Source organism: Pseudopodoces humilis, chromosome 1 (genome assembly GCF_049639895.1).
Source record: "Pseudopodoces humilis isolate 2021_Gansu_Grassland_sample_001 chromosome 1, ASM4963989v1, whole genome shotgun sequence".
In the NCBI taxonomy this organism is placed as follows: Eukaryota; Metazoa; Chordata; class Aves; order Passeriformes; family Paridae; genus Pseudopodoces; species Pseudopodoces humilis.
In genome coordinates, this window is record NC_142200.1 from 13,737,905 (window position 1) to 13,752,328 (window position 14,424).

Sequence of the window (14,424 nt, forward strand, 5' to 3'; positions counted from 1 at the left end):
AGCTGCAGATATAAAAGGGCCATTTGATTTTTGCTTCTGTGGACAGCACATTTTTTCCTGAGAAAAATTATGTCTTTCTTTAAATAATAATAATTTGCTGATCTTCATGTTTTCCAGTAACGTGCCATTTGTTCACTTCATACAGCTGCTTCCATACTGAACAGCTACTGCACTGTTATTAAGAGTGTTTTTAAAGAGCTGGCAGAGGGCCTGAATGTCTGCTCTGGGAAATGTTTTTGTTGTGTTACAGTTTTTCATTTCCTGTTTGAGAGCAACTCGGATGTTTTTATTTGCATATTCTCCTTATCATAGCACTGGGAGAGCTTAATCCAGCCTTTCTGCATTTATTTGTGCAGGATGGTTTTTCCCTCCCCCCTACTCATTGCTGAAATGACCTTTTATTAAAGTTCTAATAATTCCAATGTAATCATGCCAGATTAGTATTAATACATCATTTTCCCCACCTGTCTTTTTAGACAAGTAGATTAATAGGCAAATGCATTTAAAATAGAAGCTCTGATTTTTCTTTCCAGCTGTTGTAATGGAGCCCCCATCAAGGCTCATTTTAACCTTGACACTGTGTTTACTGGCATTCACGAGCATGGTATGGGGTGTAAAACCACTTTAACACCAACTTTGTGCAGTAACCTTCATAGTCAGAGCAGCATTTCCGTTTCAAAAGTTGTAGTGGGAATTGAGTATTGATTTTATGGGTTGCTTACACACATATGCACACACACCACACAAGGTTACACATATTGCAATTAAATGTTTATTGAGAAAATGCTGTATCCCAACTATGAAGTGACCTAAATCTTGTTTTTGCTACTGATAATGTTTCTGGGTGTGATTAATACACATCTGTGCAGCCAGTACAGGTAATGTTTCTTATCCTTCTACTTATTGGAACACATAATGAATAGTGATGTGATCTCTTAGAAAGACGTGCTAATACATGTTTTCAGGTTCTGTCTTCCATACTACTTTTGCAGGGAGTATTTTACCTAAAGACCTATGTTCTACTTAAAAGGCCTATAGGAAAGGGAGATAGAGTAGCATCTTGGACAGTCTGACCATTTTCTTCTGCTCCACCTTGCTGCAGTGCTAACTTTCTCATAAGCCCAAAGTCTGTATTATATTAGCAGTATCTCTAAGATGATGGTCTAAGAGTTGAAGGGCTGAGAGAGCAAAGATTGGCCCATCTGACACTGCACCCGTGGAGCCATGGGCAAAGTGTCCAGACCTGGTTGAAAAATCTGCAAGTAAATAATTTGCTGGTTTTTGTGAAAATGTTTTACATGTAAATTCTTAAAGCCGCAACTTTTCTTAGGGAAAAAGCTTTCACGAGAAATCAATTGATTTGGGGACACATGAAAGCAAATAATGATCGCCACCTCTTCTCAGAATATTGTAGGAGTGAGCAGAATGTGTTTTGGTCAGGAAAAGGTTGAATGAGGTGGGATACAAACTTCAGAATAAGCTGGAATGCACAAGGACCAAATACACAGCCCAGGTATTTGCTTTTAAATCTAATGACTCAGGCAGAAGATTTATGAGAAACCAGTATCTGAGAACAAGTTGGCCTAATTTAGTGATTGGACTCGATGAGCTTGGAGGTCTTTTCCAATTTAAACAATTCTGTGATTGCAGTTAGAAATCACAAAAATATAGGTGTAGCAACACAACTGTTCATTTCTAGAAAAGGATAAGCAGAAAGCAGCAACATACCTTAAATGCCTTTCTAGTGCTGTGACTAGCCCTCATCACTGAAGCAAATTTCAGTTAAATCCCCTCGATAATGTCACTTTGCATTGTCCAAGTTGTACTGGAGGCCTTGATCAATGCCCTAAGTTTAAAAATGCCATGTACACACCTTAGTTTCAAGAAGGATGTAGGGATGGTGAAAGATGGAGACATGAAGCCCTTCTGATCTAGTGAGCAGTTACATTTTTTAATGGAAAAGTGCTGCAGCAGGACAATTTAGGGTTTATTTATAAGTCAACTTACACAACACAATGCATAGATTTAATGGAAAGAGGGCAAAAATAAACATTGTTTTCCCTTATTTCCTTGAATAACAGATGTTGTGGAAGATGTTATTCTTTCCACCTAAGGTAATTAGTAAAATGGGATTTGATCCACAGGCTCCCAAAAATTGGAGTCTTACTTAAGGTGTTGCTGTGTTTTCCTTAGGGCATTTAGTGTTGTCATGCTGTGAAAATGTAATTCCAGATCCTGTTAATATACTTGGAATGTGGGGATTATTGTTGAACTCTCAACCCCTGCAGGTACTAGGTTGTTCAAATACTAGTCCATGAAGAGTTTTGTGGGATGAAAAGAATGAGGGTTGCATGGAGGAGCTCCTTCCTATGGCACACCACAAGGCTACAGGGGGGTAGCTTCCTTACTATAAAACAGTCAAAAACTAAAAGAAAGCAAATTAAAAAAAACCAATATATTCAGTATCAGAGGTTATAAAGGGTTGTGTCTCATTTGTTTTACATCAAGGCTTTAAATGTTGACACACATCTCTGTTGGATGGGAATGCTGAAGCTACACAACCAGCTAATGGAGGAGAGGGCTTGTCAGCAGCATATTAATTTGATGAGATTGTGTTGTTTCTAAAGCTTCTGACTATATTACATCTTGTATTACAGATTCCTTCTACAATCAGGTCTATCCATCAGGATAAAATCCTAGCACTTAGACAGCAGACACAGTTCTTGTGGGAGGCTTATTTTTCTTCAGTTGAGAAGATTGTATTGACTACACTAGAGGTGAGTAAAAATTGTCTGGGACCTTGCCAAGCAGCGAGATTTCCATACCTGTCCAACTGCTCCTGTCCTCAGCTGGCGTCAGACCTTGGTTTTCATGACATGCAATTGGTCACTGGGAAAAAAGCTCAGTGTCTTGATGAGTTTTCTCCCCTAAGGAAATACTTCCTTCATTATCAGAATCCACATTAGAAAACTGACATGATGAAAAATGGGAGCTACCCAACACATGGAGAAGTTGTCATGTGTGATCTTGACTTTGCAAGGCCTTATGGCTTATGAATCACTATCCTTGTCATTGGTAGTAAATGTATTTCTTAAGAAATCCTTCTGGAATTCTTTTGGAAAAAAATGCTACTGTAGAGCTCCTCCTTGACCATTGCTTCACATTCTGATGCCTTGTGATGGGGCTATTGATCTGGCTCAAGGAAAAGGGGGAACTTGTAAATGCTATGCCTTATCTTCACACACAGGAGAAGGGAAAAGCCTGATCATTCTTATAAATTATTAATAGATAATCATTATTAGACTGTTATTAAAAGGGGAGACAGATGATCTCAAATGTGGAGAGAATCCTTTCTGAATTCAGAGACACAGGAAAGATGAAAGGCTCTTCAGAAGTAGGGCCCAGGCTGCAATTTCAAAAGCAGGTTGCTTTTTTCTTTTACAATTTTTCACATAAATTTTTGACACATTTGTACCACTGAAAGGGGCTCATTTGTAGGTGCAAATGCATTTGTCTTATGCTAATGCTTCTGCAAGTGCACCTGTCTTTGTGCACAGTTGTAATGTGCAGTTGTTAATGCTCCACGTTTCCTGCTCTGCCTGCTTCCCCCTGAAAACTCTAAATGAGTGCCCATGGTTGATCAACCTCCAGCTGCTGCAAGGCAGTCCCTTAGGTTTTTCCATGCCAGTGAAGAAAACCAGCCAGGGAACATTTGCAGAGCCCATGGCATAGCTGTCCTCACAATGCTCCCATTGCCCTCAGAAGAGCATGTCTTCATCTGTGCTGCCTGGAGCTTACTCCCAAGGCCTTCATCCTCCACCTTGGGAGCCGCTCTTCATCCTAAAACTCCTTATAAGCACTGATGAGGTAGTGATCATTACCACTGCCTGCGCTAGGATCAACCTCACAAAGGTGGAAGACTATGTGCCATTGCTCAGTTTGATTAACCCTTACAGAAGTGCTCCCAGGGAACATCAGGTGCCTCAAGCATTATCTGCCTTCTCTGCATGTGCTCTGTTATTGTTAGGGGTTGCTAAAAGGTCAGGGGCACATGGCTCTTCCCTCTCCTGCCTGTGCTGGGGCTGGACTCCCACACCAGGGCACATAACCTGCAGCTCCCACAGCCTTGGTGTCCATCACATCAAGCTCCAGTGCTCACACATGTGTCTCTAGTGCTGCTTTGGGACACATTGACCCATGCAGTTTCAGGAGCCCAAGGGTCAGCAAAACCTCTAAAGCTGAAGCAAATGGGTAACCAGCAAGCTAGAGTTTCTGCTCAGAGCAGAAAAAACAAAGTGAAGACAAAAGTCTTCCCAGAAGATTTAGTTTAATGAAATCAATTAATGTAAGCCTGGTGTTAAGTTACAGTCTGTGTTTTTTCATTTGTTTTGGAGGCTGATTTTGGTTTGAAATTTTTTTGTTGTTTTTTAATTCAGGACTCTCAATTTTTTGAGATAGCTAAGAGGATTCTTTTCACTCATTTCACATTTCAACTTGCCTAAGTCTCAAGTTAACTTTCCTTAGGAAAGGATTAAAAAAGTTGAGAGTGACTTTTGTTGTCTGAAACCTGCAAGCAGTATATCCTCCTCTTAAAACCTAATGTCTGAAAGTAAATTCCTAGCAGGATTTTTTTTTTTTTTTGTGGATGTGATCCATCTTCTGTTGTAATACTGTTGTGTCAGAGTGCTCTGATGACTCTAGATATCATCAAAATAATCACTTGCCCACTAACTGCAGTGGCAGTGTATGTCCCTGTCTGAGGATATCAGCACAGCAAAAGTCTTCACCAAATCAGATGTCTGCAAGGACATCACAGCCCTTTATTCTGCACACCTCTGGAAACCTTAAATCACATTTTAATTTCCTTGATCATTTTACAGCATTGGGTGGCTGTTGTAGTTTAACGTCAGCCATCAGCCAAGCCCCAAGCAGCTGCTCACTCACTCTCCCACCAGTGGGGTCAGGGAGAGAACTGGAAAGGTAAAAGCCAGAAAACTCATGGGTTTAGATAAGTACAGTTTAATAGGGAAAGCAAAAGCTGCATAAAAAAGTCAAGCAAAACAAGGAATTAATTCACAGCTTCTCACTGGCATACAGGTGTTCGGCCATCTCCAGGAGAGCAGGGTCCCATCACATGTAACAGTGGCTTGAGAAAACAAACACCATCACTCCAAATGTCTTCCTCTTCCTTCTTCTTCCCCTGCCCTTTATATCCTGAGCATGATGTCATATGGTCTGGAATTTCCCTTAGGCCAGTTTGGGTCACCTGTCCTGGCTGCATCTCCTCCCAGGCACCCCCAATTTCCTCCTCACCATGGCCATATGAACGACAGAAAAGGCCTTGCCTCTGTGCAAGCCCTGCTCAGTAATTACAAAAACATCTGTAGAGTGTCAACCCTGTGTTTAGCACAAATCCAAACCACAGCCCTGTAACAGCCACTGTGAAGAAAATGAACTTTACCCCCCCAGCACAGTGGCCTAAGCCAAACAGCTCGTAGTCCAGAATAAGAGTTGGAATCATTTGGCCAGCAGCCCTCTGTGGCAGGCACAGAGGAGCTGCCCAGTGCCTCGCCAGGGAGTGGCTTAGGCAGTGATGCTCACGAGTGCCTGCAGCAGGCTGGTGAGTGAGAGCCCTGGCAGTGTAGCAGGGGGCTGCTGCAGGCACCATCACATATCTGCTCCGACCTTCTGCAGCTTCGTCTTCTCCTGAAGCAAACCTAAAACATCCCTGCATGGCATGCCCAGTCCTCCACTCAGGAAGAGGAGGGGAGAGGGACAGCACGAAGTACAGACAAGAAGTGCTGGATGCTTGGCTAGGGCCTGTTGAAAAGCATCAATGATTAAGGCAATATGTGAACTTTTTGAAATGTGAGGATGATGGAGACAAAAATATTGGACTATTAATGCATTCCAAAAAGAAAAAGGAGATCTTGCCAGAGATCCTAACTGCTTTCTTCTCTTATTAAACTTCCTGTCATGCCTCATCATTGGAGAGACAAGGTAGATGCTGTCTCTGCAAAATGTGCAACACCGTACACTCTGCATTTTAATTCCTTGGTGTCCTCCATGTTGTCTTTTTTTACACTTTTTAGTTCTCTTTCTGCCAAGTTTTCCCGCTCTATCCTGACGGAGAGCTAGGTTTCTTATGTAGGCCCAGGAGAGTGATAAATTAGTGATCCATTTTTTGACTACTACTGGTGAGCTACCTCACCAGCTCCCCAGGAGGATGCAGAAGCACGCCAGTGAGGTTTGCGTGGCTGATGTGCTCCCAAGGCAGCCTGTGCTGCAGTGGCACTGGGGATAGAAAGAGGGATGTCCTCAGTGCTGAGGCACGTTGAACACAAGCCGTGTGTTTCCCCTACAGCCTTGTTGGCTACCAGTGCCCCAGAAAACTCCATCGCCTGTGTAAACCTCCTGGCCCTGTAAATTTACAGACTGCTACTTATCCAATTGTGCCCCAGTTCTGAGAAAGCAAGGGGGAGGAGCTGTAGTATTTATGCTTTGTGGTAAACACTCAAAAATAAATACTTTCCAGGTTTTCTCTTGTTTAGTGGCATAACTTGCAGCTGGGTAAACAGCAGTCATTGTCTGTGTTTTTTCCTGTCCCCACTGCCATGTGGGAGATCTGACAACTGATACATATAACTTTTCAACTAGAAAGATTCAGATACATTCTTGTCAGCGATGGCATTACAGTCGTAAGTCTGTTATTAAAAAAAAAAAAGTTAACTTACTCATGTGAGTGAATTACTGCATATTAGCTATGGTAATTGGCTGTAGGCAAAATTCAGAAAAGCATGCATTTAACATCTGCCCCAGTTTAGCAGTACATGTATTGCCACCAGCAGTGGATTGTCTAACACAATGTAACTGGTGTTTTAATCCTTTCTTGTCATGGCAATCAAAAATTCCAGGAAAACTGCTGCTTATGGCAATACTTATTCATGTATTGACCAAATGTCCCTGAACTGAGCATCTTACAGAGATTTTAGCTTGTTTAGACTGCAGCAGCTACTTTTTTTCTTCTTGTGGTGGGTCTTCTTTGCTTGTTTTTTGGTTTTCCTACACTTCAGTCCAGCTTCAGAGACATGAAATTAGGAAGTTTCACCCATATGCATCTATGTTAAGGCCAGAGACACTGGGCTAGAACAACCAACATGTTCTTGGCACTCAAGCTCTGTGCAGTGCATAAACTGCCAGTGACATGAAAACCTTCTTGGAATTATCAAAAGATGAGCTGCAGAAGAAGGCAAGGCATTCCTGCTCAGCCAAATTGGGAGAAAATTCATCCTTCACCACCCACTGGCCCTTGGCAGCATTCCATCTCCAGACCTGCTAACTTCTATTGCTCCAAGGGAAGGCAAATATGTAAAAATGTGTGGCTCAAGAGTATATTGCACTTAGAAAGTTGCACCTTCTTTGGAGGCTGAATTTGTCCCGTTAGAGATTGCCACCACTGAATCTTGTTATGCCTTTGCTGGAAGTTTAAAGAATTTCCCATCAGTGTAAGAACCACTCTGGTTCCTGCAATATGGCATCCAATGTGAAGCAACTGTAATTTCATAAATGCATACTAATTGTGCAGCCTGGTAACTTTTTTTTTTTTCTTATAGTACTCTAGATGATGACGTAGACGACCTAGCAATCTGTTCTGACCTTAAAAATCTAGGAATCTCTGGTTTTGGCTCCCTACAGAGTCAGACAGCAGTTGAAAAATGATCATCTGTTTCATCCAACAAGGAACAGAACTGAGACACAGAATCAGTGATGTAGCTGAATGCTAATATCCCTTTATAATTAGGAAAAAATTAATAATTAGTGCAGCCTGATTTGCTGAAAGTCTTTTTGGTTTTGAATACTCTCATTATCTCCTAATATTACCTAGCTTTTTAATGCCATCTTCAAATAATTATCTTCTGTGAGTTCTGGATAGTAAAGCTGACAGTGAACTAATCAGGCTTACAACTGCTAAGATACTCAAATAGACAAAATATTTGACTTGAAATATGAAATGTAATAAATTGTATGGTCCCCATGTCCAGAGAGACTAATGAGGTACTCTGAAACCTATGGCACAAAGCCTTAGCGCTGAAGTGGTGTCAGAGTGTGCAGGTTCTGAGTCCTTTTAAGAGAGATCAAGGAGGAGTGTCTACTCATTTGTGTGCCTCAGCTTTTTGCAAAATGGGTGATGATTCCAGTCAGCTGGAGTCCCTGAAGCTTCTACTAGTGACTGTGGTAGTCACTTAAAAATCTATTTAAAAAGTCTATTTAAAAATAATTTCTTCTCTTGTTTTCTAGATTATTCAGGACAGAATATTTAAGCACATATCACGTAACAGCTTAATATGGAACAAACATCCTGGAGGGTTATTTGTACTGCCACAATATTCCTCATATCTGGGAGATTTTCCTTACTACTATGCTAATCTTGGTGAGTGAATCCTTGCTATAATGTAGTAGCATCTGGAATTTCTAGTGGAATTTTGAAGTTTCGTCTTTGAGTAGCATGTGCCAAGTGACTTACCATTCATTTCTAGTTAATGATGCCTTTAATTTATCCTGTCTCAATCTTTACTGCCCACTGTAGACTGTAACATCTCTGACTCATAAACATGCATCATGTGCCTCTTGCTTGCAAAGATTGTTTTAAAAAGAAAATCCATGTTCCTTCATACTTTTTATTTGCTGGTAATTAATACCTGAGTTGCTGACCCATTCATGGCCTGAGGGGACGTAAGAGGAATAGCTTTTTCCTTTCTTTGTTTTGTTTGTGCTTGGCAAATTGGAAAAGTGGTAATTTACCCATGACACTTTTTATTGGAGTGCACACTTTGTATGGATTTACCCTGCATAGTATGTGTCTTCATATGGATCCCGCTAGAAGGACTGAATAGGGCTTAGGTTCATGGCTTTTTCCTGAAGCAGAGCTTGAACAATGAGTTCTGCAGGCAAATGTGCCTCCAGGCAGGGATCCTGCTTACCAGACTGCTGCTACTTTTGGCTCAGCCTCTGCCATCCCACTTGTGTGGATCTGTACTGCTCACCTGCTAAAAATTGACAGTTACTGTGTTAAAAAAGAGAGAAGGTTTTTGTGGTAATTCTGATGAAAAACTACTATGACCCCACACTGATGAATTTAGATGAAATTGAGAGCAGTAACGAAGGGTAGGTGCCAGTAGGATGTGTTATTCCAGGCAAAAAAAAGGAAATCACAGCAAGACAAAAATTTAAAAATGGAAGGCAAGGATGCAAGCAGAATTATCAGCTCAGGATGTAATTGAAGATGCATGTGGATAGGAATCAACCCAGAAAGAGCAAAAATCTGACAGAGGCTGTAATGGAACTGAGGAAAATGAATAAGCTTCTGGAATTTCTACAGATAATCTGTAAAAAGCATCAAGCATCCAGAGCTAGGCAGCAAAACAGCCTGTGTCAAGAAAGACATTTGGCTGAACAAACTAGATGTCAATATTGTGGGACAAACTGGATGAAAGAAAGAGATTACAGGACATCTGTGGAAACAGTGAGTAAGAAAAGGAAATAATTGTCTTGGAGTCCAGCATTTCAGAGTGGAAGTTAAAGGCACAGAGTGGGAGTTAAAGGGAAGAGTGATCTCTGAAGCATCTGGTATCTGAGAGGAAGGGAGATGACCTAAAAAAACCTGGCAAGGTTTGCATTAAGTGCAGATTGCTTTTTCCATCCCCAAAGTCCTTTAATCTGTAGTAACTGGGGCGATTTTCTCTTACTGAACACGTCTCTCTTCACTTCAGGTCTGAAGCCTCTTTCCACATTCACTGCCGTTATCCACGCAGTAACTCCCCTGGTTTCCCAATCTCAGCCTGTGCTGAAACTCCTGGTTGCTGTAGCCAAGTCCCAGTACTGTGCACAGGTAAGCAGCACTGTTTGGCTGTCAGTCACAGCAGAGACAAACCACTCTTCCAGGAATGCAGAGCCTAGTGACTCAGCCCTGTTTCAACCCCGTTTCAATTCTGATGTTTCTTCTCTCTGAGATTTCTACTGTCTATGACCTACATGCATGGGAAATAAAAATTCTGAGTATAATGGGAGTGGAATAGAGATAGTAATTAAACCCATTGTTACATGAGACAGGTGAAATAATGAGTGCACTTTAAAGATCGGCATTGTGTGTGCTGCAAACTGCACAAGGATGTCTATGGCTCAAAAGCCATTACATGATCTTCCTTCCTCCCACTGTGACTTCTAATCTCATCAGTGCCAAGATTTTGGCTTCTCTAAAAAAAAAAACCTGGGGAGTTCAGTAGGAGCATCCTCTTGTAGTGGAGTGTCACAAGCAGTTTTGCCTTTAATGAGAGTGACAGTAAACCAGTCACATCTGTATCATGTGTCTGAAATAGAGACTTCCCAAGTTTCTATCCAACCTGTATTTGCCTGAGAGGATATATATTGCAAGTAGGCAGCTTGGGTGAAATCAATGTAGAAAGCATTATTTTTATGCAGATTTGTTTTTCATTGGTCTTGATTTTGGAATTCCTAATTTGAATTTAATATGTCTGTTTGGAAATCTGAGACTTTAGAATACGGACAGAATTTCCACAAAGGTGTTTGATCATTGTCCAATATTCTCTTTCAGATTATTGTTTTATGGAATTGTGATAAACCCCTCCCAGCCAAACACCGCTGGCCTGCCACTTCTGTGCCTGTCATAGTCATTGAAGGAGAAAGCAAGGTAGGTGGAGAGAAGCACAGTAAAAGGTTGCCTGGGTTCTCTGGCAGGATGGGAATTTATTTTTCCAGCAGCTTTGGTGAAAGCTTTGTAGTTCCCAACAAAATGACAGCTCCCTTCTATTCCTTGGCCTTTTGTACCAGCTTAGTTGCAGATTTGTGTTTCATGCATGGGCCCTGTGCACTCAGAAATCATCAGCATGGCAATTAATGGCTTGAATCTGAGATTCACAGGTGGAACCCAGTTTTGAAATGTGAGCCTGCCAGTAGATAGTGCTGACCCATCGCTGGAGATTTCACTACATGAAAGTAGTGATGCAGCTGCACTCACTGAGTCTGAGAAGTCACATGCAAGACTTGGGGGTCAGCTGTGGATTCAAAAGCAGAGTTAAAAATGAGAACTTGCCTTTGAAAATTCTTTTATGGTCATCAAAAAAAAAAGAAGGGACATGGGACACTCACGTGGGAGCAAAATTGCCATGCCATATCTTGCTGTGCAATACATTTTTGTTTGTACTTTCACAAAGTCAAAATAGATGCCATTAGATGAGAAAGGATATTTTTTAAATTCATACTGAAGTAGATGATTCCTTTTCAAATGCAGACCTGAGAGAAGCAAGACTTTTTGCTTCTAGAATCTGAAACAGATTTGAGCTGGACCTCTCTGCAGTCTGTGTCAGCTGGCTCCAGAGCTCTGTGTTGGCAAAGGGAATTTTAGTTGCTTTGCTTGTACAATACTATTTTGAATTTGTAATCTTCTCTTTGGTCTTTTCTCCTTGTCACCTTAACAAGGGACAGAGAGCCCTGCAAGGTTGGCAGCTAAAGGCTCTGGCCTTAGCAAGCCGTGTAAACAGTATCAGGAGAATTGCTGCAGGACCAAAAAAGGTAGAGATTTCTGACCCTTTTGAGCATTCTGGGTGTTTTTAGTTTCTTTTTGTAAAACTAGCAGAGGTGAGATAGAGGAGAAATCTCTGACCACTTTTATAGTGTTTGTAGAAATTGGCCCCAGGCACTGTTTAGATTACAAATGAGTCTCCTGAGTACACAAAGGTGTGTTTATAGTGGACAGTCTCTTCCCTCTAATATCCCAACCTATGCCAAATGGCTTTCTTGTGTGGAAAGCTGTTTTTTTGGACCAAGCTTGCAAAGCCAGAGCAGCACAGTTCAAAGGTTGCACAAAGGAACTGCTTTTCATCTCCAAACTTGGCCAAGGCCTTCTGGCATGCACCAATACTCCATGCTGCTGATCACAGTGGTCTGCCTTTACCAAACCTTTACTCTTCCCTTGAAATCAAATATTATAACACACATTTTACAAAATGGTACTTCAGTTATAAAAAAAAAAATACATGGCAAGTTCTGACTGTTGTACTATTTGAAAATTTTGCACAGTCTGTAAAAGATTAGGGATGAGAACATGGGTCTCCTGCTGGCTGCGTGCTCTGCTTCATCTGAGTGTAAGCAAAGCAAAAACCCCCAGCCCCAGGCAGATCACCTCTCCATCAGAACCCTGCCTCCCCAGACCAAGGCCATCATAGTGATGAGGGGGTACTCTCCAGACAGATGCTGTGAACATTCTGATTATGTAGATAGATCTTTCTCTGAATCAAGGCAGATTCCTAAGACTTGTTCCCAACAGGTTGCAGGGGATGTAGACCTGACCATGTCAATTAGGAGAGTTGTGTAAAACTTCATGTCCCTGTTTCCATACAGTGGATTCCTCCTACTGGGCTTGACTTCTGAAGTATTTTCTTGGCATAGTAAACTGGTAAATAAGTCTAGTAACTAACCAGGCTATTTTTCATAGCAAATGAGGGAAACAAACTGTGTTGTGTCCTTGATATTCTTCATCAGTTCTCAAAAGGTGCTTTACAGTCTGATAAAGAAAACATATGGATTTTCATTTCTTGCTGTTATCTTTTTGATCCAGCTTTTCCATCTATTTCCTATTACTCTGAGGACTCTCCTGCTATATCTTTAAAAAGCTTATTCTGTATATAGGTTTTTTTATATATAGAATAGTTTGAGTTGGAAGGGACCTTAAAGACTATCTAGTGCTGACCCCCCTTCCATGGACCAAGAAACCTCCCATCAAGTAGATGAGGGTGCTCAGAGCCCTGTGCAGCCTGGCCTTGAACACTCCCAGGGATGGAGCATCCACAGTTTCTCTGGGCAATGTTACAGTGCCTCACCATCCTCACAGTGAAGAAGTTTTTCCTAATTCCTAATCTAAACCTACTCTCTGTCAGTTTAAATCTGTTCCCCCTTTTCCTGTCACTGCATGCTCTTATAAAATGTCTTTCTCCATCTTTCTTTCAGGCTCCTTTCAGGTACTGGAAGGCCATTTAAGAATGTGACTTTTTAAAATGCTACCATGTCTGTATAATTCTTCACGCAGATAAAGCTCAATTTGGGTTCTTTAGCATATTCTCCTTTTCTGATGGAGAATGTTGCACCATCCTGGTAGCATTACATCCTTCACACACATCCTGGGCTGCTTGGTTTCCCAGCTGTGTAAGCTTAGGAAGGCTGAAAAGTCCTTCTCAGCATTCATTACCTTTGATCCTCACACCCTGTAGGAGAGCAAAGGGACAGTCATAGCCACCAGGGAAGATGTCCTGCACAAAGAAGCTGTGGTTACTTCTAATTATCAGTACAGACCAGTGCTGTTTGTCACTAAAGGAAAGTAGCCTGCTGGAAAGAGGGAGGTCTGTTCAGAAATTACTCTCAGATAGAAGGTGTAGGCTGACTGCTGGGGTGACAAAAATGACACTCCTTCACTTTTGAGCTGAAGGGTCCTTTCCATCAGACAGAAATATGTCGTGTACCTCAGACAAGAGGAAATAAGAGTGAGGAATAAAATTAAGTATTTGCCTTGGAAATGAGCCCTTCAAGTGATTTTTATTTCCTCCCCTTCCTGCCTTGGATACCCACAGGTTATGAGCAGTCGCTTCCTACCCTACGACAACATAGTGACAGATGCAGTGCTAAGCCTGGATGAAGACACCGTGCTATCAACCACTGAGGTAAGGGTCTGTGTCATCTTGGGAGTCTGCTTGGCTCCTGGGCTCAGCCTGAGCACAGCAGATATGCTCTTCACTTGGCTTCGCCAGTGAGCAAATGTTACAAGATTTCCTGCTACACTCCTCAGATTTAACGTGTTGCGCTTGTTTCAGCAACCCTGCCACTGCCTGCCATCAGAGGAGCTTTTCGCCCTGGTTAATTGGCTCATCATTAGCATATGGTTCTTCCGTTCTTTATTATTTTAGTAACATAGCTGCAGGCAGGTGTAGGCTGCCAAGAGCAGTCAGCTTTAATATTCTGCTCTCACTTTCCTGATTGGGGCAGCTTCCCCCCCACGTTATCAGGAGGGTGTAGGTGGAGAAGGAAGGCTTGTCAGCAGAGGGGGACTGCTATCACTCCAAAAGACAGCACTGCCACCCTAGTGCAGGATTTCACTGAGGAATGCTCTTTCCCCATTGTGTCAGCCCATAAAATTGAAGATCTTTGCTAGTTTAGGTACTCGGGTGTCTGTGCCAAGAGCAAGATAGCACTAAGAAAAGAAAAATACTGTAGAAAACCAATTTTTACAACTGGGATGAGTATTGATTTCTAGAACCTCTTCCTGAGAACCACAAGGGAAACCGATGACAGTTTATATAGAGTGCAATATTTGGGAAATACATTATTAATGATGGCCAGGGAATAGCTTGAGAAACT

At 41.7% G+C, this 14,424-nt stretch overlaps 1 protein-coding gene across 1 annotated transcript in view; it reads left to right on the forward strand.

The window, feature by feature from the left end:
* The window catches only part of EXT1 (exostosin glycosyltransferase 1), a 175,166-nt gene that overhangs the window by 153,476 nt on the left and 7,266 nt on the right, over positions 1-14,424 (forward strand). Inside the window, exons 4-8 of the mRNA XM_005516946.3 lie at positions 2,658-2,777; positions 8,299-8,431; positions 9,771-9,889; positions 10,613-10,708; positions 13,641-13,730. Coding sequence (XP_005517003.2) covers positions 2,658-2,777; positions 8,299-8,431; positions 9,771-9,889; positions 10,613-10,708; positions 13,641-13,730 — 558 coding nt within the window. The remainder of the gene's footprint in view (positions 1-2,657; positions 2,778-8,298; positions 8,432-9,770; positions 9,890-10,612; positions 10,709-13,640; positions 13,731-14,424) is intronic.